The sequence below is a fragment of the Glossina fuscipes genome, unplaced genomic scaffold, assembly GCF_014805625.2.
Source record: "Glossina fuscipes isolate IAEA_lab_2018 unplaced genomic scaffold, Yale_Gfus_2 3, whole genome shotgun sequence".
NCBI lineage: Eukaryota > Metazoa > Arthropoda > Insecta > Diptera > Glossinidae > Glossina > Glossina fuscipes.
Window position 1 is genome coordinate 655,172 of NW_023998417.1, and position 24,371 is coordinate 679,542.

Sequence of the window (24,371 nt, forward strand, 5' to 3'; positions counted from 1 at the left end):
TTTTTGTAAATTCTCTGGAAATCCTTTTCTAAGTAAAAATTTCACAGCCCATCTATATAAAAGCGTAAGTATCCGGCGATTTTAAAATTTGAACTAAAGTAAGTAAAATAATATATATATCGAGAGAACTACATGTAAGTAAACTGAAAAGAGCGCATAAAAATTGAAAAATTTAATAAAAATTCCACGCTATAAAACTTCCCGGTTCATTTGCTCCTTTCTCCTTTCTTTTTGAACGCATTAAGATAAAAATGGCCACTGTAGCCGTTGCTGAAGATATAGTTGCCCATCATATTATGCCCCAGGTGGATGATTTATCTCTCGGGACCGCAAAAAAAAAAAAATATTCACATTAGGCATGAGCTGCGGCCCTTGTGTCTCCACTTCTCCATTCTCTCCATTCCCTTTGCATAATTTCTAGCTTTTAAATAGAACCGAAGCAAAAATGCAAAGAACGCTACGAATCTGAAATTTGGAAATCAGCTCATCTAAAAAATTCTATAATTGAAAAAAAGATTGATATTCATAAGATGATCAGGTTGTGTGTGTGTGTGTGTACAATTGTGAAATCAATTGGAGCAACGATTCGAACTTGATTAAATGAGCTTATGATTCAAAAATTCCGGTAAATTTGCATCAACTTCGCTCAATTTCACTAATTGTATCATGATGCCTTCATTTGAAAATGCTATATAAGGCATCCTATAAAAGACAGAAAGTAATTTAACAATTGTCAATGAGAAAATGATCGAACTCTTATGAATATAATATTCTTTCTTGCTATTCTCATCTCTGCAATAAGGAAATCCATAACAGAGAATTTCAAATTATGCTTGTTCTTATTTGCAGGAAACTCTTACTCAACGGAACCATTCCATCAATTTTCCTTTAAAACGTATCGTCCACCCACATAATTGACCCAAATAAAAACTGAATTAATCTTAAAATCATTTATAGAATACCAGAAATGAATCGACCAAACCATTTAGTTAATCAAAAATAAAAAAAGGAAATAAAAACTTGAAAAGCTCAATCTAATGTACTTTTTGGAGAATGCGCTGCCTGTAACTTAATGCTACTCACGTAGAACGTGAGTAGCGATTTAACCATTTAATAAAAATATTGACTCTGTATATATTATTTCACCAACAACATGGTGTAATCAAATAATCGTTCAAATCAAATTCATTTCCGTTTACATTTCAACCTAACGTCTTTATCGATAACTTTATATCTTTTACTTATGTTTATACGAAAGCATGAATGATTGTATGTATTAGTATCTATCATATCGTATAGTAATTTATCCTTAAACACCTTGTGATATTTATTTATTGTACCCGAAACGAATTTCGTTAACTGAGGTAATCATATATCTTTAGATTTGCATTAAATTTTTGATATTGGCAACTCTACACTTTGACAATTTCACAAGAAAACGCAAACAAAGAGAAACAAGCGAAATAAACTAATTGGGCAGAAGTATAGTTGAGAACAAAAAGTATTAATAAATGATTTATATATAGAGTTAGTAAAAAAGAAAAATAAAAAAAAAAAACTTTTGCACACACTTCGAAAACATTGAAAATAGAGAAAAACTATGTAAAAGCATCGATGAAATGCTGTTTGTAAATATACAAAAGTGAGCGTAACGAGCAATTACACTCGATGTAGTGTATAGCATAGAAAAAAAAAAAAGTAAAAAAAATAAGATAAAAAAGAGAAAAAAAAAAAAGAAAGGAAAATCAAAGTGGTGTTAGCCACAGTGAAAAGGGTCGGAGCGCTAGTGCATTTTGTGCCATTTTTTCAGCGCATCAATATAAAGCGAATTATAAAAAGGAAAGAGAAGAATACAAAATAAATCGCTAGCGGACGTGAGAAAATCCAATTTTTCCAATTTCCATTGTGGATTTCGTACGAAAGGAAAGCTTTTTAGCGCGTAAATCCACTTTTTTACATATTTTCTTTTTCTTCCTTATCGTCATTAATAAATTGTAAGTATGTATCGTATTCCCTAAAATATATACATACGCATATATACCTACACATTCATTACCACCCCAAACTTTAACTACACACAATTTTCACCCACATTCATATACATATACATGTATAGTTTTAATCATCAAACGCGTTAAGAGTATCTAAAATTAAATACATACGTATGTAATAAATGTAACACATTAAAATGTATATTTATATTATTTAGAAAGCGCGGGAACATATAACACTATAAGTTCAATTTCTTTTTTTATATTCAATTGCATACACAAGCATGCACATGTGCAAATACAAAATTGAATGCCACTAGAATTTGCTTTATACGATATTTTTTGTATCCACCGTATGTGATATTGCGTTGGTAAAATGCTTATAACAGCGCAGTTTGAATAGAATATAAACACTTTTGATCAAACGGAATTGTACATAATTGGGTGTGTGTGTGTGTGCATGGTTAAATTCCAATTAGAAGTTTAAAACTAACATAATATCCTAGGAGTGTGAAGGTCTCTTTTTTTATTTCTTTATTTTTTATTATTACTCTCCACTCAGAATAGTTACACGAATCGACAGACCTGTGGGTCTACCTATAATGAAGAAAGAACCATGAGTTGGATAAAGATGTGAAATTAACTTATTTACCTGCCTTGTTTATGTACTAACAAATTGTAAACGACTGAATCTTCCTTACATATACGTTCCTATAGATGTACTAGATTGTGATAGACATTAAAAAATTTGCCCCAAAGTGAGTATCTTTCGTTTATCTTCTAAAACATATCACCAAAGGATTCAATGCATTAGATATGTCCTTCTGCTTACAGTTAAGACTGCGAAATGCATAGATGCTCATTACATACATGACATACACTTTTGATCATAGTAGGAATCTTAGCACATTTAATTCTCTTACTTGAAGTTAGTTGCGGTGACAAAGACTGAAATATATAATGTTTAAACTAGCCGTCGTTGATGGCCATGCAACAGGATAACAATAGTAGGGAAACCTTTTTCCATATAATTTGTAAAAAATATTAAATTAAAACTTCACTAAAAAATTATGTTTATTTAAAGGTCGAGTCCAGAAAACTTCTTTTGATCACAACTGATGCATTCGCAATTCATTACATATTTTCCAATTGCTAGGCATTAACTTCAGGTGATAGGTTTGAAAAATTGAAATTTTAAATGGATTTTTAAGTAAAAGTGATCAGGAGCTAAATATAAAGTAAAAACAATTTCGTTTTATTTGGAAGAATTAAATGATGGAAATTAAACACTGTCATGGACCAACCAACTATTAAAAAATTGCATATTTTTTCATATATAAATAATTACTTCTCGTATGTTCAAAAGAACTGTCCCATCTGATCTATATTTATACGATACACCATTTGTGATACAGGTTTCATTAAGTTAGTGGTTTTATTAGTTAGTAGGATCCACAAAGACTTAGGGTAAGCCCATCCATCAGGATCATTTTCTAAATCGATATAAGCTTGTCTGTCCGTCTTTCCGTATTCAAGTTGCAGCTGCAATATTTTGATGAAATTTGGTACACTGATGTACTTTGGTCCAAGGGTGAACGCTATTGAAAATGGTTTGTATCCACTTTTTCGGCCACTTCCCATAGAACGCCCTATTCTGAAAAGTCGTTATATGGAAAAAAAAATGCAAAGTTCATAATTTCTCGGCAAAAATGGCTAAGTAATAGTATTTAGGCATTATAAATTGATGTGAAATGTTCGCACCGTCTGGGGCAATTTTCCGAACACCCTCTTATATAACCACTTCTGCCGAAACTAAAGCTTTAAATGATAAAAAGGTCAAATATCCAAAATTTCATAGTGAAAAGTAACTCATACGAGTAAATTGGCAAAGAAATCTACCTCATAGGATTTCGACCTCGTAGGTCTATATAAAGGATTCTCACGAAACGTATATGCCTTATATGCCAAAAAAGCCTAATTGCTATTTATTTTTTTTTTTTGTAATGAAAATTTGCTCATGATAACAATTAAATGAAAAAATTACACGAACCCCATTTGAACCATGCGGATCTACTTCTTCTTCCACTTCACAAAAAATATCTGGTAACATCTTAATAATTCATAGGAGCGTTTCAGCAAAAAGAATTAACGGTATACAATACGGATCACATAGGTCTATATAGGCGTTATTACGAAAGGCGAACTCTTATATGCAGAAAAAGTCTATCCTTGAAATATGCGGACTTTCATGACAATTATGGCTTTGCATGAAAACATTGTGTACTTTTCATGTGTAAACAATGCTATATTATCATCAAAACGAGCAAATAATTCTGTTAGGCGAAGTAATGTAGTCGTCGGCCGGCTATATAATCTTGCTTGTTTTAACATCATTTTAAAATGCCGAAACACTTAGCGTTTGTTGCTTAGTGTTTGTTTTAAAGTTTTTGCAGTTGTTTCTTATATAACTAGTTCGTAAGGAGAATGATCGCAAAGATGAGTCGATCCAATCAATTTTCAGTAGACTTCTACCGTGAGTCAGAACACGTTAGTGCAGCAAATTTCGTTAAAAAAATATCTAAAAAATTAGAGTAAGTTAATTGCAAACGTAAGACAGACAGATTTAAATCGATTCGGATAATAATTCTGATAAAACGAGGTTAGGTTGACTTTCGATCATGTAAGAATTAAGTTTCTTGCTTTAAAGTGCTATAGAGAGGACACATAATCAGATTTGTTAACGAATTGTTGTTTATAATGATCCCTGAGGCGAAATAAATATGATCACATGAGTAAGCTGTTACTAAAAGGCAACGTACACATTAGCACACACTCTTTGACCGAAGTGTAACATAGTTAATATAAAGTATATCTAGAGAGTAAATTTTAGATAATAGAATAAGCATAACAAGAACGGTAATAAAGTGTAGGATCATCATCCAAGATTTTTACAAAAAACCTTTAGGTAACTTTTCGCTAAATGTGAACATAGGTGAAAAGAAAATTCCAGAAGAAAAATCGAGAACGCTATTGCAAGAGACTGACTCGCTCTATAAGCTTATCGCGCTCCCAATAGCGCGATTTGAGAACTACTGCCTCTCGGAAAATATTTATTAAAAATATAAAAAAAATAATTTTTGCGTTTCTTTCGCTGTAGCGCTAAAGAAACTTGAAGATAAATCAAACTTGTTTAATGCATTTTCATTGTCTTGATAGAAACGTAAACAACAACAAACGAATAAATAATTCGATTATATCGTGAAAGAGATGTGCGGCGGTTTAGATCCATTTTATCTCTCTTAGAGCGTGCAAATCAAGCGGAAAATGTAAACAAAAATAATTATATCTCTGCGTTGTCTCTTGTTGTTTCTTTCCAATCAAGTAAATAATTTTCAATAGATTATTATTTGAATGAATAAATGAATGAATGAATAAATGTATATTTGGAAAATTCATTTTAGTTGTTTTTTTTTTTTTTTTTTTTTTTTTTTATATAGCTTCTTTAGAGCTCAAAGATCGGCATCGTTTTTAGGAATAGCAAAAGATATTGAGAGCATAGTTATATAGTTTTATAGCGGCCGCCAGTACATTGGGCTTCGTAAAGCACATAAGATGCTAGCGTTGTAAAGCGCGCGCTATATTGAAAAACAAAAAACTTATTTTTAGAATTATCGCGCACATGTAGAGAAATAAAAATCGGATTTCTACTTAAAATTCCTTAATATAAATAGGTTAACATTTAAATTAATAAAAAAAAAAATAAAAATAAAAATAAAAACAAAAAAAAAATACGTGATTTTAATTAAATTTATATACATATTTGCATATAAAACAAAAAATATATTTGAAAAAGAAATTTCGAAATTTTTATTCAGACAAAGTGTCTGCTGGTGGTCAACCTTATATAATACGTGATAATTGTTATCCATGCTGTGAAAAGATAATAATGGTAAAATCACAGAAAAATTCTCAGCGCAATAGTCGTGCCGGCTCGCCAAATTCATCCTCGACGCCTAGTAATCAACCACGTAAACGTTTTAAACGTTGTTGTCGCAATTTTGTAACATTTATGTGCACTCAAGTCGGTGTCGGCGCGTTAATCGTATTTTATGCCATTTGCGGTGCCCTATCATTCCAATATATCGAATGCCAATATAAGGATAAAACCGCCGCGGAAATGATAGAGCTACGGCACAGTTGTTCACAAGAATTATGGATTATTACCGAAAAATTCAATACATTCGATAAACCGCAATGGGTTAATGATACAGATATGGTATTGCGGCAATATCAATTGCAACTTGTTGCCCTTATTAAACGAGGCTATGGTGGTAGAACACCGCAACAAATTTGGTCTTTTCCCGCTGCCCTAATGTTTTGTCTATCGGTCATTACAATGATAGGTTATGGCAATATGGTACCACGTACGCCATGGGGTAAAGGTTTCACAGTTATTTACGCAACATTTGGTATACCATTGTATATATTGTATTTTCTGAATATGGGCAAAGTGTTGGCGCGTTCCTTCAAATTCCTTTATCGCAGTTTGCACGAATGCACACAAGATCGTTCAATCGATAATCGTTTGGATGCGTTAGAAAGTGGCATGCAGCGCAAGAAAATCATTGTGCCATCGACGGCTTGCTTATGGGTTATTATATTTTACATATTAACCGGTACGATAATGTTTGCCAATTGGGAGAAATGGTCGTTTTTAAATTCGTTTTATTTTTGCATGACTTCGTTGTGTAAAATTGGTTTCGGTGATTTTGTACCGGGCGCTTCGTTAGTTACGCCATCCGATATTAACGCTGCAACGCAAAAAATGAAAGAAGATTCCACAGCCGATCTAAACGAAGTTTCCGAATTGCAATTGATTACCGATCAGAATTCGAAATTGGCGATTAATTTTATTTATATGCTGATTGGTATGGGCTTAGTAGCCATGTGTTATAATCTAATGCGTGAAGAGGTGCGTGTTAAACTTAAAGAAATGAAAGAAGACACTAAACTATGTTTAGAAGATACTCGTACACGATTCGTAGGTTGTTGTGGTCAACGGAATTCCCGTGAAGATGATTACTATTAATAACAAGTGTTAGAGAAGTTTTTTTTTTTTTTTTTTCCATTTAATTATAAACAAAAGAAATAAACAAAAAAAAAAAAAATAATAATAATAATTTTCTATAAAATCCAAATAAGTGTAAAAAATAAATTAAAAAAATAAAAAGTTTCTGTGCATTTTTATCCATTACGTTGCATATAATTAAAATTTCCGTTATTAATATATATATAAATATTCAATCAGCCGTTGATTAGTGTACTCATCGATATAAAGAAAAATAATTAAATCGCTATAATATTTATTGCTATCATTGATCGGAACAAACATAAATATGTGTTCATAAGTGCGTATTTTGTGTGTATGCAGTGTGCGTGTGTGTATGTATGTGTGTGTAGAAAATATATTTACAATACAGGAGTAGTGATAAGAGCACTTGTAAATACTCTATAGAACGATTATTGCTGCTGCTATTGTTGTTGTTGTTGTTGTTGTTCTTGTATATTGCAAAATGAAGCTACCATCAGTGAATATAAGTCGAATAAGGTGCGTGTATGTAGTATTTATTTAGTCTTTGGCTATCAAAATGTAGACGATTATGCGATGAAAAGTGCAATCGTATAAGACTCAGATTTCTATTTAATTAGGACGCAAAAAAAAAAAATATAATTGGAAAGTAGAATCGGGAGAGAGAGAGAGAGAAAGAGAGAGAAATAAAGAGGGCTATTTTCTCCTTTTTTCGTTGGTCTCCAATGTGGATTCATACAAAAAAAAATATATACAGACTTGATCAAATTATTACGTGTAGCTCAGTTCCGTCCCCATATTTCGCTGATATGCACAAGTCCAAATGTTATGGTCAGAGAAGGCGGACTGATTGTTAAACATCCGACACCACTTCGCCAAAGATTGCTCTTTACGTATCTTCGCCATAAAACATCGAAAATTATATCTTATCCCTTATATATAAGAAGGGATACCAAAGCGTACTAGTCCAAGCGTGCTAAGGCGAATTAATTTCCCAGCTTCCAATTTTGGACTGATTTTCATTACAAAATAATAAAAGCGGGACTTGGACGCTTCATAAATGAAATTCATTTAATAAGCCAAAAGTCTACTTATTTCCTACCAGCACTACAGCAGTACAGGTCATATTAAATTTGTGCAAACGTATGTAAAAAACACAAAAAGACTTCGGGTGAACAATTCTTAACAAATAGATTGATTCAGAAGAAAAGGCTTACAAATTGTTTTAAGCATGTCCGTCCGTACTACCGTCTAATATCCGCCCTTGTACACGTCATATGCTACCTTTTTAAACATTTTGATGCAAATGTGGTACACTGTCGAAAATGTTACTGAAACTGGGTGGCGATCCGTTTCCAAAAAAAAAAACTACTCCATAAAAACTTTCTTACCAAACCGAAGCATTTATACGAGAAGAAGGTCGAACAATATAATATAGATATTGAGAAGAAGAAGAAACAGTACCAACCTACACCCTGTAAAAATAGTTACGCTCTCTCTCTCTCTTGAAAGATTTTCAATGTTAATGCAGACTCCTAATAATTTCAAGATTTATAAAAAAATATGAAAAGTTGGTCTAAGATATTAATATAAATTTCAAAACAACAAACTTGAAAAATTTGATTTGAAGATTTTAGAATCAAATCGGTAGATATGTATGCTTGAACGTCAAGGTTGAATTTCGAAATTCTTGTTTCAGGGTAAAATTGGAAATATTTTTTCAACTGCGCGAACGATTCACGAACTTTGAGGTAATGCTTGGTGGCAGTTCTGATCGTTTATGCACACCAAGCACATCGGCTGGTCCGTTTCGAATATTTTCTGTAGCTGGCTTTCAAAATCGAGCCAATGATATTGTCTATTGCCCACCAATCATCAGACAACCAACGCAAAATGTTGAAGATTCAACAGCTGTTGTTTATTTCGGCGGTGATGTTCAGGTAAAATTATTTATTGTTTTTTTTTTTTTTTATTATTTGATTATTTGATGATTTGTGTTGTCGTCACATTTTTTTTTTTTAATTTATAATAAATTCTAGGATTTTCCGGAAAGCATGGAAACAAATCGCGATAGTCGCGGTTACATGAAATATAATTTAGAGAATTCAGCCATACTCTTGCGTGAAGCATTTCCAAGGTCTCATATTATAGTTGTTCGTCCAGTAAGGTTAGTATACATATATATATATATATATATATGAATTTCTTTACAATAAATTTCAATTCTGTTTATATTTACATACATATCATTGCAGAATGGAATTCAAGACGTTTAGTTGTTTTGATAATTTTGTACGCGGCAATAACGCGGGTGTGCCAGATCACACGCCTATGAATCATGCATTGCAGCATTTGGAAAAGTATTGAGAAATATGATTTTGTGAAAGAAAAATCTTTTCAAAATTTCAAAATTTGTTTTTCATTGTTAGATTACTGCAAAATTTATCGCAACGGTTAATATCGATACCCGAGAATGAGATATTGCATCAAGCCGCTCAAGCGGCTGCCGCCGCTGCCGCTGTGGCTGCGGCCGCGGCTGCTGCTGCCCTGGTTTCGTCAACTCTAACAAACGCTAGTACAGATACTTCCTCCACGTCTTCTACGAATACTTGTGATAGTAATCAAGAAATGGATATAGATATATTACAAGTAATTACCTTTTTTTTATTTTTTTTTTTTTAATCATTATAATATAATCACGCTTTACACGTCTTTTTCAGGTTCAGGAAAATGTAACAGTTGACGCTGATGGCGCTGTTGTCTTTTCACCGGCTTCAACAGGTGGCAATAGAGGTTCGAATAGTGAATCCGTTCAATCGTCGACTGATGCTGATGCTTTAGTTGCTGCGCAAGCAACAGCCACCACCGCTGCTGCAACCAATGCAGGTCAACAACAAAATGTTACTCAGCCAAACAATGATAATATACAACATTTTAATAGTACTAACAATGAGCCTTTAACAGCACAGTCTCAGCAAGTGCAACAACAATCATCATCATCATCATCGTCATCATCATCATCATCTGCCATAGCGAATAATCATCACCAGCAATGCAATCAAACGAACAATAATCCTTTGTGGTGGCGTGAAAATCTAAACTTGGACAAATCCAAATTAATATTGATTGGTTTCAGCAAGGGTTGTGTCGTTCTCAATCAAGTGAGTCTGCAAAACAAAAATAAACGGTGTAAAAATCGTTACAAGTTTCACAAAATTTTTCCATTTTCCATTTTATATCCACCGCATCAAATATATATAGTAAACCATTTAAAGGTTTGAATGATCGAAGTTTATTATTGTTGATATGTCCGCGTCCGAATGCATGCATGTATAGAAAGAACACTGTATTTAATAATAAATTCTTCCGTTTCCTAGTCGTTGCGTTAAATTCTGTAAATCAACTGAAGAAAACCAAGCTCCTTAATATTATTTTCATTAATGTTGTGTTCCTAATGCATTACATTAGTCCGTCTATCCATCAAGGATTACTCGTAATTTACTTATGTCACGTGGGAAGTTCCCTAAAGAAAGCTTTCTCAACATTATACCGCAACCAACCAAATTATAATTGTGCAAGGTGTTTGATGAAACACCTCGTGGTGGTTATAAAAAGATTCGGTTTTCATACGAATTTTATTTTATTTTTGATGTTTTACAGCAACTTATAAAGTGTAACGATAATAATAATTTTCATTGCAGTTTATTTATGAGTTTCATTACTTGAAAACTTTGACACCCGATGACAGTACAATGATACGTTTATTGTCACGTATAAAAGACATGTACTGGCTGGATGGCGGTCATGGCGGCCAGAAAAACACATGGATAACATCGAGAAGTCTGTTGGAGACTTTAACTAGAATAGGTCGGTAAACAATATTTTTTGTTTTTAATTTAATTATTGAGATTTGAATTTCTTTGTTTTTTTTTTTTTGTTTTTCGAGGTATGAATATTCATGTTCATTTAACACCGTATCAAGTGCAAGATGATCGTCGTCCTTGGATACGTAAAGAAGAAAAGATTTTTACTGATCTTTTAAGACGTTTAGGTGCTAATATAACGCGTCATTTACATTATGACAGTCAAACGGCCAATTTAATGACACATTTTGAGGTCTTGCAGGCCTTCTGTCAGCATATACATAATCAAAATCAACAGCAACAACAACAGCAGCAGCAACCGCAATCAACAGGACAGCAATCACAGCAAACGCAGCAGCAGCAGCAGCAACAGCAACAGCAGCAACAGCAGCAACACCAAACAAGTCAAAGCTCCTCTTCGCCAGCGCAGAATGCACAGAATAACGAAAAACATCAACAGACAGCAATAGTACGCGAAGAAAAGTGACATCATCACCATCATCATCATCATAGGAAACGTTCCAATCATCATCATCACCATCATCATCATCATAATTTTCATCATCATCATCATCATCACGGTAAGGCGGGTCAAAAGCAAAAGCCATCTCGCCATCAAAAGCAACAACAAAAACATCATATGCTGCAATATGTAGCTGCTGCTGCTGCTGCTTCGGCAGCGACAAACACAGTAACACCTACCAGTTTGGCAGCAGCAGCAGCTGCTTTAATTTCCACTTCAACTGTAGCAGCTGTTGCGGCGTCTGCTGCATCTGCGCCTAGCGCATCTTTTTCAACTGCTGCTGCTGTCACCTCGATTGTAAATAATCATCAAACTCATTTTTTTCACTACCAGAACTCGCAACGCTATCGCTACAATAACAACATAATAATACATAGCCAACAATTACAGCAACAGCAACAGCAGCAGCATCAACAACAACAACAACATCAATATTTAATACCACAATTAGCAACATCAATAACCGCAGGCGTAACAGCTACGACAGCTACCAATATAACGCATACGCACAACATGAACAGCAATCATAATCCAAATAATCATCATCAATGCAAATCGAGACGCAAATTACAGAAATTGTATTATACACTATGCCGATAAAGTTGTCGTCTTTTATAGAACCTCGTATTGCTTCGATGCTTATTACTGCAAGTTTAAAACTGTTGACAAACGGTTCGTATGCTTGCTTGTTGTGTGAAATCAAGGTGTGTATTCATTCATTCTTCTTTCTTTCTTTTTTTTTTTTTTTGTTTTCCTTTTTTTTTTCATTTTTTTTTTCATTTTTTTTTTATTAGTTTTTATTCCAGTGCAATACATAATAAGATTTCCTATGAAAGCAAGACTAATTTAATTAATTTTTTTAACCAAATTATGAAAATTAATTTATTAATCTCCTAAGCATATATATCTTTCGATGAAAGTGTTCGCAGAAAATGTGAGCATTTCGTAAATATTCTCGAATCGGGCATCATTTTTCCATAAATTAAATTTAATTAAAAAATCAATTAATCGCTTTATAATACAAACATAACGTAAAGTAAGAAATATCCCTTGACAAGCTATATATGATATATAGCAATTATAAACAAGTTCAGAAAATTAATGCAAAGCAGACGTAGGTATTGTTAACAAAAATTATTTTACCTTTATTAGAACAATGTCCTTTTTAAGCTTAATATATTTATATATATATATATATTACTGCAATTTTCATCGCTGAAAGACTTTCTACAGTTTCGGTAAACACGCAAAGGATTATAGCCTAAGGAAGGGAAATCTGATGAATACAATGAAATAGTTAAGAGAATAGAACTCGCAAAGAGGAACCTTCTCTAAGAGTCACTGCTCTCACTATTTTGATGCAAAATTTCTTTAATCACAATTCAAGCCAAATCGTAGCAATTGAATTTTCGCCTCAAATTATGTCCAATATTTTTTCTTCCCAATTTGAATGCAATCAGCCATTAAGCAAACATCTTTTGTATCTTTGAAATGCCCCTGAACAATTGCCCCGGCAATAATTTACAATATATTTTATAAGAATTTTTCAAGCAGTAAGTAAGACCACTGTACGTTTTACGAAAAACAAATATTTCTTAATAAAATCAAAAAGACAATTATGAATGTGGAAAAAGGTTTATTTAGATGGTGGAAAAATTAGATATGACCAGTATACGAATCGTGAGACATTAAATGTGTTTGAAAACGGCCAACAACCATAGTTCAGATAATTTCCATTTTTCCCATTCAAATGTTTTACAAGTTTTCTTAAAACAATATCATAGGATATTTTCGATAAATTATTTTTCAAACATTTTCTGTTAACAAAAGAGCGAGATCAACAACAATATAACTAAAAAAATCGTAAGTTTTTCTCTAGATAATAAGTTTGTAAGATAAATTTGTACGTTTTTTTGGTTTTTTTTTTTTTTTCAATTAAAGTGTGGACCATAGGTAGTTATATTACATGCCGTAGGACTACTTAAATTAATAATAAGTAGTGACCTTTACTTCCATTCAAAACTAAACGTAGATTTTTTTTTTTTTTTGTAAGCTTTGGAGTGGGATGGTCATCGAGGCCAATAACTTCAATCTTGGACCGTTTGTTGTTTACGATATTATTGAAAGTTTTGCTGAAACTTCCCTTAGATTTATCCACAAAACTAACGAAAAGTATTTAGAACGCCTAAGGGCAATAGCTGTTACGACCGGGATTATCCCGGATCTAAAATAAATTGGGAAGCATGTAGATAGGTTCAGGCAATCAAAGAGAAATGCTGATGACATTTCATGTTTGTATTGAAATATTCGTGATATTTATTACATTATTGTCGCTACAGTAAGTTTCCTAAAAGTTAAGACATATCGGTTACTATCGCAATATTCTGTTCCTTGCCTTATGTTCGATTTAGAAACATAGACATTATTAGATGTCAGTCAGTAAGACATTTATCGGTAATTGTTGGTCAGGCGGTTCTTCAATAAAATGTAAGAGGAAAGTGGAATGAGGGAACACCGATCGTATAACTGCAAAAGTGTAGATCTTCTCGCAAAGATATTTGTTGTTTACCTTTACAAATTTTTATTTTTATATAACATTTATATAAAATTCTTTTCGCCAACATATATATGAAGCTTTTCTTATTTATCACTTGATCGTTATTCTCTCTCATTCGTTAAAAACTAAACTTATTTTCGAATTAAGAATGAAAGTATTTATGATCTTAATTGATTTCGAACATTTCTTACTTTATGTTATGTATAAATTAGTTAAAAGATTTTTTATATTAAATGTGATTTACTTACATCTTTTTTCCCCTTCATTGATTGAACGGAGAAGGGATAATTTATTAAAAACATTTCATCTATTTATCTATCTGCCTTCTGACTGTAAACTTATTTTAGTTTGTAATTATCATTGAAATATTTCATAAAAACTTTCGCGTAATGAATGAAAGTGCGTTTTTCTTTTTTCTCGTTGCTCAATCCCCCTATTGTGTATTTAAAGAATTTTTCTATACTTAAAGCATAAATAAATAAATAAATGTTGTAGAACTTGCAAAGCATCAATAGAAAGAAACGTATTTGAAAAACAAAAATGTTTTAACAAAAAGAAACAAAAAAAAAAAACAAAAACACAAAAATTAGAAAAACACCAGTTTTTAATATTTTAAGGTACTTCATTATTATTATGTTGCAATCCACTTACATAACTTTCCTATGTAACTCGCGACGCGGCGCACAAATGTTTTATTTCAATTTTTAAAGCAAAACAAACAACAAAAAATACACATATTAAAGTAAGAAAAAAAGTGTACGCCACAAAGAACCATAAAAAAAAAAAAACTATTCATAAACATAAATATGTTCTTAAGTATTAAATAGATTTTAAGTAAACAAAGGCAAAAAAAAAAAATAAATAATTAAATAAATAAATAAAAAATAAATAATAAAAATTATGAAGAAAGAAATTCAAAGTTTGAGAACAATGTTTCAGAACATTGTCGCTTGCTCTCTATCATCTCTCTTCTCCTATTCTTCAAATCGAAAAAAGAAAAAACAAAAAAAAAAAGCCGAAATTGCACTTCTTTGCAAGTACGGTGTATATGTGTGTATGTGTGTGTGTGTGTGTATTAAATCCTCTCTATCGCAAAATCCCATCACACTGAATCTTTTCATAATTTTGACGTTAAAAAAATATATGTAACAAAAAAGCAAAAAATTAAGAATAATACGAAAAATAAAGAAAACAACAACAATAACAAAAAAAGAAAGCAAAAAAAAAATAATAAACTTTAAAAGTACCTTTTTCGACTTAGCAGTTCAAAATTGCATTAAAGCGTTTCATACTCATGTCACGAACATTTATTTACATCCGGAATAAATTAAAAAAAAGAAAAACAAAAAAAAAACGAAAACATTTAATATCTATCATACATACAATTACAAGAAATAAAAATTTATTTGCAGTATTTAAAAAAAAAAAAATTATCAAAAAGAAAAAATTAATTTAAAATTTTTTTTCAATTTTTGTGTATTTAAACAAATTTATATATAATTTCTAAGAACCTCGATTTCGTATTCTACAGTAATTCAAACAATTATTGATTTATTTATATTTATTTTTATGAGAAAACGTAACAAAATTTAAAAAAAACAAAAAAAAAAAAACAGAAAAAAAAATAGGAAAGAAATTTTTCCTCTTTGAATTTATTTAATTTTAATTTTCATGTAATTAAGATAACTAAAATATAGTACATGGTAAAAATTAAATAAAGTGATTTAAAAATATATAATTTCTGCTTCCTTAGAATATAAAATTTTAATTTTTTGCATTCTTTTGCGCCATATCCATCCATTTTTACGACAATCGATCAATCCATTAACGAATGCTAAATTTCATTAATTTTTTATGAAAACAATGTAATTAAGTAGCAAGTTATTACCCGCACACGTTTTCTATCCGCATGATAATATTGTCTGTGTTTAATTTAATCTCCACATAAATGTGAGAATATCATTATTACCGCATTTTTCGGACTATAACAAACTTCAAATTTTTGTAAGATGATTTCTTAGAAAAATATATTTTAATATTACTAAAATAACTAAGTACTAGCAGTATTCACTTCATCTTCACTCGTCTCACTAATTTTTACCTTCATTTGAATTATTGTTTTCACTCCTTTCAAACCTCAAGTTGAAATAATGTTACTTTTGAATCATAAGATTCCTCCAAAATTTGGGTCCATTTTTCTATGTAAAAATTTGCGTAGTACAGACCGAAAAAAACAGTATATAGGTAAACAAAATCATGATAAGAGTAAAGATGGCATTAATATGATCCAACTCATTAAACATTAACTAAACGAATGCAAAACTATTAATCAAGATGTATATATATGTACATATATATATATATATATGAATTGAAATAATCACAAAACTATTTGAATAGATAAATTTTTTTTCTTAACAAACTATGAAATTCCTATTGCAACGAGTACTGCAACGCAAACAACTATCAAGAAAATTCATTTCACTTAATCTCTATTCTCGTAAAAGTGCATAAACACGAACTTGGCAACTCTAAAGACAATGTGTTTTTGCGATTGCTGCGAACGCTATTTAAAATGAAATGTCAAATAAATTCCATTCTTTTATAGTAAGAGCGTCATTAAACATTGAATTACACGTGAGAATTTTTTATTCGAAAAACAAATATATTTAACATGTAAATATTTTAATTTTATGTGGAGAAAAAGCATAAAAGTATATATTTATATAAAAGTGATCTTTTTAAGTAAATAAAAATTGAAAAATCTTCCAAATCTAACAAATATTCCGTTATACCGCTAAATCGAATCGTCGGCAATATGTGAGGTTAATAAATAAATGCGCATACATAGCTCTATAGAGAAATAGAAAATAAAAAAAAAAGACTGTGATTAACTAAGCAATCCGGGGGCAAAAAGTGTGAATGTATGAGCAAAAATTTGAAAAAAAAGAGATATAAAAGCAGAAAGGGCAGCGTCGTGAACACGTTTTTCTGCAAAGTGCGGTAAGCAAAAGTTGAAAGAATTTCAAAAAAATAAAAATATATAAATTATGTGAGAAAAGCGATTCGATATAATTAAAGTGAACTGAAAGGAATACCATTGAATGTTTTAAGGTAAATATCTAAAATCGAAATATATTTATAATGAAACGATTAATTAGTAGTTTTTCGAACTGACTAATTGAGACGAATGCTGTAGTGGGTGTGCTTTGAAAAATTCCTTGGAAATTTATATATATATATATATATATTTTTTTTTTTTTCTTTTTTTAAACAAAGTTTTTAAGCAAAAATATAAAAGTCGTAGGGGTCATTTATTAACAAAGATGATAATGATTTGAATCAAAAAAAAAAAAAAAATTCGACAATTATCTCTTTGATTACTTGGTAAGAAGGTCGTTGCACTTATTTACTGTTAGTTGCATATTGTACAAAGAAATATAATAGATTTTGTAAATAATTTATAGTGCGTTGCTTTTGAATGATGCTAGCAAGACGAAAATTTTACCCAAAAAAAAAGCCATATTTCTTGTAGTAATAAATACGGAATTGCAACGTGTCAGTCAGTGTACCTTTCATTTTATCAATTCCAAAAATAAGAGCAAATGAAAAATTTTGCTCACCAAAAAAAAAAAAAAAAAAAAACGAAACAAACCAACCAACCCATGCACTCAACAAATGGAAATTGTTCTTATATACGTGTACGCATGTATGTAAGTTATTCACAAGCATAAAATTGTTAAAATTGTACACATTTGTTGGCTTAAGTTTTTCTTGTTCTTTATTTTTCCTTTCTCTTTCGCAAACAATTTTCAACATTAATACTATACATTATATATATGTAGGTATTTTTCATTTAACCCAATTCATTCATCGGTTTGTGTAGAAAAAAAAAAAGCACATGGTTTGACGTTGCAACATAACTCTCTGGCTGTCTCTCTTTCTCTCTCTCTCTCTCTCTCTCCCTCCCTCCTTTCCTCAAATGTTTTGCTTTTGTAAAACTCTGTTAAAATCCTCTCACTAGTCAAACACATGTTTTTTACTAATTTTGCTCTTCGCGTCTAATTCACTTCTTTTTGTGTTTTCAAATTTGTGGCGGCGTTTTGTTAGAGTATCACCTATCAGCAAAAATGAAAGGTTAATAGAATTATAACGTACCAATGTGAATGATTGCCTTTACACGCACATCACATTCGATGTAAGCAAATTTAATTAATTGAAACATAATCACAACAGGTTCGAAAGGAATTTATTAAAAGAAAATAAATAAAAATTTTATATTCACTTTTAAGGGGAATCCCCTCTGCAGGCAAAAATACCTTTTGAAAATGAAAAGCACATTATTAACTGCTTGTGTGTGCGCAGCTCTTTGCTCGGGTGGCTTGAAGCAATGGCAGACAGTATCTTATTAGGTGTTTGTGTAACAATGTTGACCATTTTTTCACTTCAAAAAAAGGCATTTATTACCTAAAATTGGTATAAAAATAGTTTCCATAATTTTCTATAAGATTTTCCAATATTTTTGGCAACACGACGATATCATGTCGAAAGAACGCATAACGTTTTGCAGCAATCCACCCACGGACCCATTTCCGTGTAATGTCGAACATAAATTGGAGCATAAATTGAACGCAATTCTAAAATTTATGGGTTTTTTCTCGTTACTTAGAAATTTTAAAAGTCACAAGGTTGAAATTTTTCACATTTACTTTACGAAGCACTTCAATTATTACGTGCAAAAATGGAATTAAATCGACCATGCCCACACAAAATTGCAACTGATTAAACATTTATTTCGTTCCACTTTTTTGAGGTTTTATGCCTATTTATCATAATTTTACAACTATTTTGTTCATTTCTCAAATGAAGATATATTATCTGCCTAGAAATGGGTTAATTCTATAATGAATATGGTCGGCATCGCGGTTAATTTTTTCTTAATAATACCAACGATGATGGGTATCAAATGTAAGAGCTTGGAGAGTAAGAGGCGAAATGGACAGAATGGATTTAGATATTCTCAAGATCCGAAGAATAAGATAACTTTAAATTACATGGTTGCATTCTATTGTTGTGATGTAGAAAAATTCCGATGATGGTAATACGAAAGCGAATCGCTTTTCAATTGACCGACCTATGGATTTGGTAAAATGTAATAAGACTTCTTCCCATCAATATGATAAATGTTTTTAAATTATTTATCATTATATTAACTAATAATTATTTACAACAAATGTAAACATAATGAAATAAATATATATTTTTTTTTTTATTATATTTTAAAGTTTGACAATATACTACGATATGGACTCAAGACTTTTAAATGTTATTTATGATGATCCATTTGATGGCAATTATGCCAGTTATAGTAATGAGACAGATTTTTGGTCAAGCGGCAGCGAGTAAGTAATGAAAATTCAATATAATGGGAATCGGTTATCAAATTGCATATAAAAATATTATTTTTTAGCACAATGGGTTTGCAACTTACGGAGACCTTGCATGGTATATTACCAATAGCACCCACAGAAGATTTCCACAAGGAGAATATACAGAATTTAAATAAAAACTTGGTAGGTTTCGGAGAATTGGATTCGGAAGTAAAATTTTAAATGGACAAAAGGAAACAATTTATATTAATTGTTTTTCTATACCTTCTCGAAAATGAAACCATTTTCAGTTTAATTATCAAGATTTTGCTGAAGAACGCGTAACAGCAAATGGAGCCGTCGATTTAATAACAATCGACGATCCTATTACCGATATGTGTGCCGATATAAAGAAGGAGCGAGAAATCGATGAAAATCACGATGACGAGACTTTAGCTACATACGATCAGTGTAGTAGTAATGAGACATTTAGGACCCGCACCGACAGCTCCTCTATCGGTGATTACGAATCGCATTCTAGCGATTACGATGATGAGGTAGCAAATGATTTTGATAATTGTCCAAGTGGAACGCAGCAAATTTCGAAAGAATGTATACTACAATCGAGTGCTGATGACTTACTTTTAGAAAATTTTAATAGATTTTCACCGAAATTAACAGAAAACATTGGTAAAACACGTACTATCAGCAATAATTCGAATGTTTCCGATGTCGATGGCTTAGGTTTAAGTATTGACGCAAATAATTTTGATTTGGCCGAATTTATAACAAAAGATGATATAGGCGTAAATTCAACGCTGGACACCTTAATCATTAAAGATTCTGGCTCGATAAACGCAATTTATTTGCAACCATCAACGGTTCAGGTAATATCATCGAAACATGATGATGAATGCGATTCGGATTCGGATATTATTGTGGATATTGAGACAGTAGAAAACGATGAAAACACTGAAATGAAACCCATCCCAGAATTATTGAATCCCCGTTTACCTGCGGACTTTATAAACGAAGATGATAATGAATATGTGGATAATGTTAAAGCCGATCCTTCGTGGAGTCCATCGTACAATGGCAAGAAATTGGAACCTCCATCAAAAGAGGTAAAAAAAATGCCTTCATATATCATACAACTAATGTGTTATTAAAATTTTTAGATTAAATGTATTCCGCAAAAGTATTCAATGCAAGGCTTGAACAAAAAAAATGGGGAAAAACTGAAAGAAAAATCGTATGAATCCAAATGCAAGTCAACACAAAAATCAACTAAAGTTTTACCGAAAAAATTAAATAAACCAATAAATAGCCAAACTAATAGCAAAACATGCGAAAATACAAAATCCAAACTAGGCATAGGTATGGGCGGGAAAAATTTAGCTTTAATAAAACACGAACGCGACAGTATAGCAGAGCAAAAATGTCCAGACAAAAATTTGTCTGACCGGGATCCTAGACAAGCAGTGAAGATTGTCAAATCTGAACAAAAGTCGCCAGAAAAGTCGGTGAAAAGGAAACTTAATATCGAAGAATATAAAAAGAGACGTGAAGAACCGCAGTCAGCTAAAAATACAGCGAATAAGGACAACACCCTGGATACACATAACAAGGTGATTAAATTAGAAAAGACAATTGACGAGGATAAACGTCCTCCGTTCACCGTCGGTGGCAACTTAATAATCCCTAGCGGTCACAGCGAACAAGTGTCGTCTATCGTGAAAAGCCTTAAAGGGAATCAATGTACTACTCCAGTTGCTGATCCTATAACTGAAGCCAAGAAAAAAGTTTTACGTATGCAGGAATTAAAACGAGCTCAACAGTTACGTATTATCGATTCAACAATATCAGCTAAAGTGCCAAAAGTAACAAAACTGTTGCCATTGCGTGAAATTGTTAAAGACACACCTTACTTGAATGAAAAAGAACGCAACGAATTAAATGCAAATGCGTCAAATAAAACTCATCCTGAATATGAAGAAATTATAATTGAATCAATCGGTTGTAATACGGATATATCTATAACACCTTTATCCAAGTCAACTACAATTACTGTCAATAACGCTTCACGTTCCATACTAAAATCGACGGCATTGCTTTCTACTATTTCGAATACCTTTCAAAAAGTAAAAGCTTCAGAAAATGTGCGAATATCGACGAATTCCCTAATAACTAGTATACAGGATGTTGTTGTTAAGAAGAGTTTTCCTATAGAAAACGAAATCTTGGGTAAAGGTGAATGTAAAAATTCTGGTTTAAAAAATGTTGGTAAACCAGCTTATCATGGCGAGGATAAAATAATTATGCATCTACGTAAGGATAGAATACGAAAGTCAACCTCTACAGTTGGTGCACAAACCGATTTGCAACCAGAATTTCCGCCATTGTCATTGCTGCGAAGCAGTCACAAACGTAAGTCGCGTGGTCGACTGCGAAAACATGGCAAACGTAATTATCGGAAAACTCAACACCATAGCCCATCTGCTTCGTCATCTATTTCTGCGGATTCGTCTCCTTCGCAACGTTCAAATAGTTCCAAGTCCTCGGAGTTGTCACGGGCGAATTCATGTCGATCGCGAGATGAAAGCTACTCTTCTTCGGTGGAGCGAACGCGTATATACGATGGTGCTGTTGGCACGGGTGGATATTCGTCTCGCAGCAGTCGTCGTCATCGTAGCTCGATTAGTTCCTCTTACTCTGAATCAGTCGATCAAGTTGCAAGTTATCGTCGACATCGCCGCACCAGCTATAAGCAACGTTCACGCAAACGTTCTCGTTCACCTTACACTTCTAGCACAGACACATCCGACTACGAACGTTCTCACAGTCCTACCTATTCAAGACGTTCGCGTTCACGTTCGAATTCGCGTCATCGTGTTCGATCAAACTATAAAAGCAGTAATACAAGCAATTGTTTTAGTAATAACGTTCCCCAACCTGCGGTGGAAGAGCGTCGCATTGTCTACGTTGGCCGCATCGAACAGGAAACTACCAAAGAAATTCTAAAACGTAAATTCTTACCTTATGGCCACATCAAACATGTTAGCATACATTACAAAAATACTGGGTAAGGGGTGCATATTGATTCGAAAAAAAAAAAGAAAAGGATTTTAAAATGAAATGTTTTTCTTAATTCAGAATGAAATACGGTTTTGTTACCTATGAACGGGCTCAGGATGCTTTTGATGCAATTGATAATAGTAGTCGCGATCCGCAAATTAAAATGTACGATGTAAGTTTCGGTGGTAGGCGGGCATTTTGTCGTGCTTCTTACGCTGACTTAGGTAAGTTATATAATGAAGTGATTCTTCAGCAATTTACTTAATTCATTTCTTAATCTAATTGCAGATAATGCTGGCATTAATTCCTATCAAGCCTATGTATATCCAAAGGCTACAACTAATCTACCTAAAAAGGAAGATTCATTTGAAGTTTTACTCATGAAAATGAAGGCTAAGCTTAATGCTAACAAATCATCTGAGAGCGTTACTACTAAGAGCAGTAAAATTTGACGAATATATTTACGGATGAAAAAAAGAGTTAAAATTACGTTTTGGTTTTAAAGTTCATTATAAATTTAAACTTTTTCCTCCCCCCGAGACATTTTGTTAGTATATTTTCAATTTGATTTTCTACTACTTGTCTTTCACCTCTTATTGATACCCACATTAATTTGCGTAAATTTAGAAGATTGTATTTGCAGTAAGTGCACTGGCCAATAATGTAGATGATTTGTGCAATCAAATAGCTTTAAATTTAGTCCAACTACACAACTAAGATTGAAGAAAGAAACTTTCTAACCATAATCCATAATCGCTAGACTTAATCGCTATACTACCGATTTGTCTTGACGGCTAAGGCATAGGTGATTATGTTCTCGACATTTTCCACCAAGTTCTAGTTTTCTTTTTCAATTATGTAGTGTTTTTTTTTTTTTTGCTACTCAAGAAACATTTGGTCGCGTCAATCAATATAAAATCAGACGATGTATCATTAAATCCCTTTTTCATGCAAAAGACTTCACTTGACAAAAGACAGACTTGACTTATTCTATAAATAAGAGAAAGCTATCGGCATTTTATGTCAGTAATCGGTTAGTTGATAAATAAAGTGATGTCTCAATAATTTCCAGATTAGTTATATATGTGCACAAAATCATAACAACAAAAAAAATAAAAATAAAAAATTCTGTATTATTGCGCGGTGTACTTAGCAAAACGATTTCTTCTATTTTTTTTTTTTTTTTTTTTTTTTTTTTTTTTTTTAATATGTAAGTGTTGAGAGAAAAGACTTGAGGTTGGCCGCGAAATTCGAAAAGATTGAAAGGATATTTTTGCCATGATTTTAGCGCTATTTTCAAGTATCAAAGAGTAGTCCTTTATGTCTTCGTTTGTTTTATTGATACTATCTATAGAAATGTGATATTATGGGATGTGTATTAAACAAACAGTACATACACACGTTGATTGATGAGAATTATTTGTTAAAGATAAGCTTCCTTATTATTAATATCCCTATATATATATAAAAATGTTTTTTATTTGCTTTCCCTATTTCAAAAAATTTTTAAAAAGTATGCAAACAAACACCATTAACAAGTGGAAAATGATTAATTTGCAATTTAGAATAATTTTTAAAGTTTTTTTTTAGTCAATGCAATACTTTTACGAAATTATTTCAAATATGCAAAACCAACTGTCGTTTTTTTCTACAGAAATTGGATTTGCGTTATTGAATTAAAAATATTTTTTTTTTTTTTTTTTTTTTTTTTGTATTTTTTTATGTTGATTTTAATTACGAGTCATTCATTTCAATCTGAACTGAAAACAAGAAGAAGAAATCAACCGAAACTTAACTGTTGATAATAAACCTTTGATATTAGAACGTAATTCATTTTTTATATTTATATTTTCTCAATATTTGTTTTTATATATATGATATAATTTTCGTCTCAAATTTGCGAG

The 24,371-nt window shown here is 31.7% G+C and overlaps 4 protein-coding genes across 7 annotated transcripts; all 4 read left to right on the top strand.

Annotated features, from left to right (window-relative positions):
* The first annotated feature begins 1,558 nt into the window (after nucleotides 1-1,558).
* On the top strand, nucleotides 1,559-11,505 carry LOC119634535 (UPF0565 protein C2orf69 homolog). Of its 4 annotated transcripts, none has more exons than XM_038028763.1 (8): nucleotides 1,559-1,998; nucleotides 8,780-9,020; nucleotides 9,120-9,247; nucleotides 9,336-9,440; nucleotides 9,510-9,729; nucleotides 9,801-10,241; nucleotides 10,782-10,947; nucleotides 11,027-11,505. In XM_038028763.1, exons 2-8 carry the CDS (start codon nucleotides 8,835-8,837, stop codon nucleotides 11,428-11,430), a joined length of 1,650 nt encoding a protein of 549 aa, XP_037884691.1. In that variant the 5' UTR covers nucleotides 1,559-1,998; nucleotides 8,780-8,834; the 3' UTR covers nucleotides 11,431-11,505. The 4 variants fall into 4 exon arrangements, with proteins under 4 accessions (XP_037884691.1, XP_037884689.1, XP_037884690.1 ...); XM_038028761.1 differs by having other exon boundaries at nucleotides 1,560-1,994; XM_038028762.1 differs by lacking the exon at nucleotides 1,559-1,998 and adding an exon at nucleotides 7,258-7,399.
* Nucleotides 5,790-7,120, top strand: LOC119634536 (potassium channel subfamily K member 2). Its single transcript, XM_038028764.1, has one exon. The coding sequence runs from the start codon at nucleotides 5,938-5,940 to the stop codon at nucleotides 7,078-7,080; it is 1,143 nt and encodes a 380-aa protein (XP_037884692.1). The 5' UTR covers nucleotides 5,790-5,937; the 3' UTR covers nucleotides 7,081-7,120.
* Nucleotides 11,431-14,595, top strand: LOC119634462 (box A-binding factor-like; the record flags this gene model as incomplete). Its single annotated transcript, XM_038028676.1, has 1 exon — nucleotides 11,431-14,595. A coding segment is annotated over one exon (636 nt), but the record flags the coding sequence as incomplete, so codon positions are not given.
* An 876-nt stretch (nucleotides 14,596-15,471) lies between these two features.
* On the top strand, nucleotides 15,472-23,539 carry LOC119634860. The gene is made up of 7 exons (XM_038029268.1): nucleotides 15,472-17,137; nucleotides 19,309-19,425; nucleotides 19,494-19,596; nucleotides 19,704-20,516; nucleotides 20,571-22,474; nucleotides 22,546-22,691; nucleotides 22,756-23,539. Exons 2-7 carry the CDS (start codon nucleotides 19,328-19,330, stop codon nucleotides 22,917-22,919), a joined length of 3,228 nt encoding a protein of 1,075 aa, XP_037885196.1. The 5' UTR covers nucleotides 15,472-17,137; nucleotides 19,309-19,327; the 3' UTR covers nucleotides 22,920-23,539.
* The last annotated feature ends 832 nt before the right edge of the window (nucleotides 23,540-24,371 follow it).

What these genes read in the sequence shown, in the direction of transcription:
- LOC119634536 (XM_038028764.1), top strand. Translation starts at nt 5,938, where the DNA reads ATGGTAAAATCACAGAAAAATTCTCAGCGCAATAGTCGTGCCGGCTCG.
- LOC119634535 (XM_038028760.1), top strand. Translation starts at nt 7,565, where the DNA reads ATGAAGCTACCATCAGTGAATATAAGTCGAATAAG. An exon ending in GTGAATATAAGTCGAATAAG is followed by an intron (nt 7,600 to 8,779) that starts GTGCGTGTATGT and finishes TTCTTGTTTCAG; the next exon opens with GGTAAAATTGGAAATATTTT. An exon ending in GTTGTGTCGTTCTCAATCAA is followed by an intron (nt 10,242 to 10,781) that starts GTGAGTCTGCAA and finishes TTTTCATTGCAG; the next exon opens with TTTATTTATGAGTTTCATTA.
- LOC119634860 (XM_038029268.1), top strand. Translation starts at nt 19,328, where the DNA reads ATGGACTCAAGACTTTTAAATGTTATTTATGATGATCCATTTGATGGC. An exon ending in TTTTGGTCAAGCGGCAGCGA is followed by an intron (nt 19,426 to 19,493) that starts GTAAGTAATGAA and finishes ATTATTTTTTAG; the next exon opens with CACAATGGGTTTGCAACTTA. An exon ending in ATACATTACAAAAATACTGG is followed by an intron (nt 22,475 to 22,545) that starts GTAAGGGGTGCA and finishes TTCTTAATTCAG; the next exon opens with AATGAAATACGGTTTTGTTA.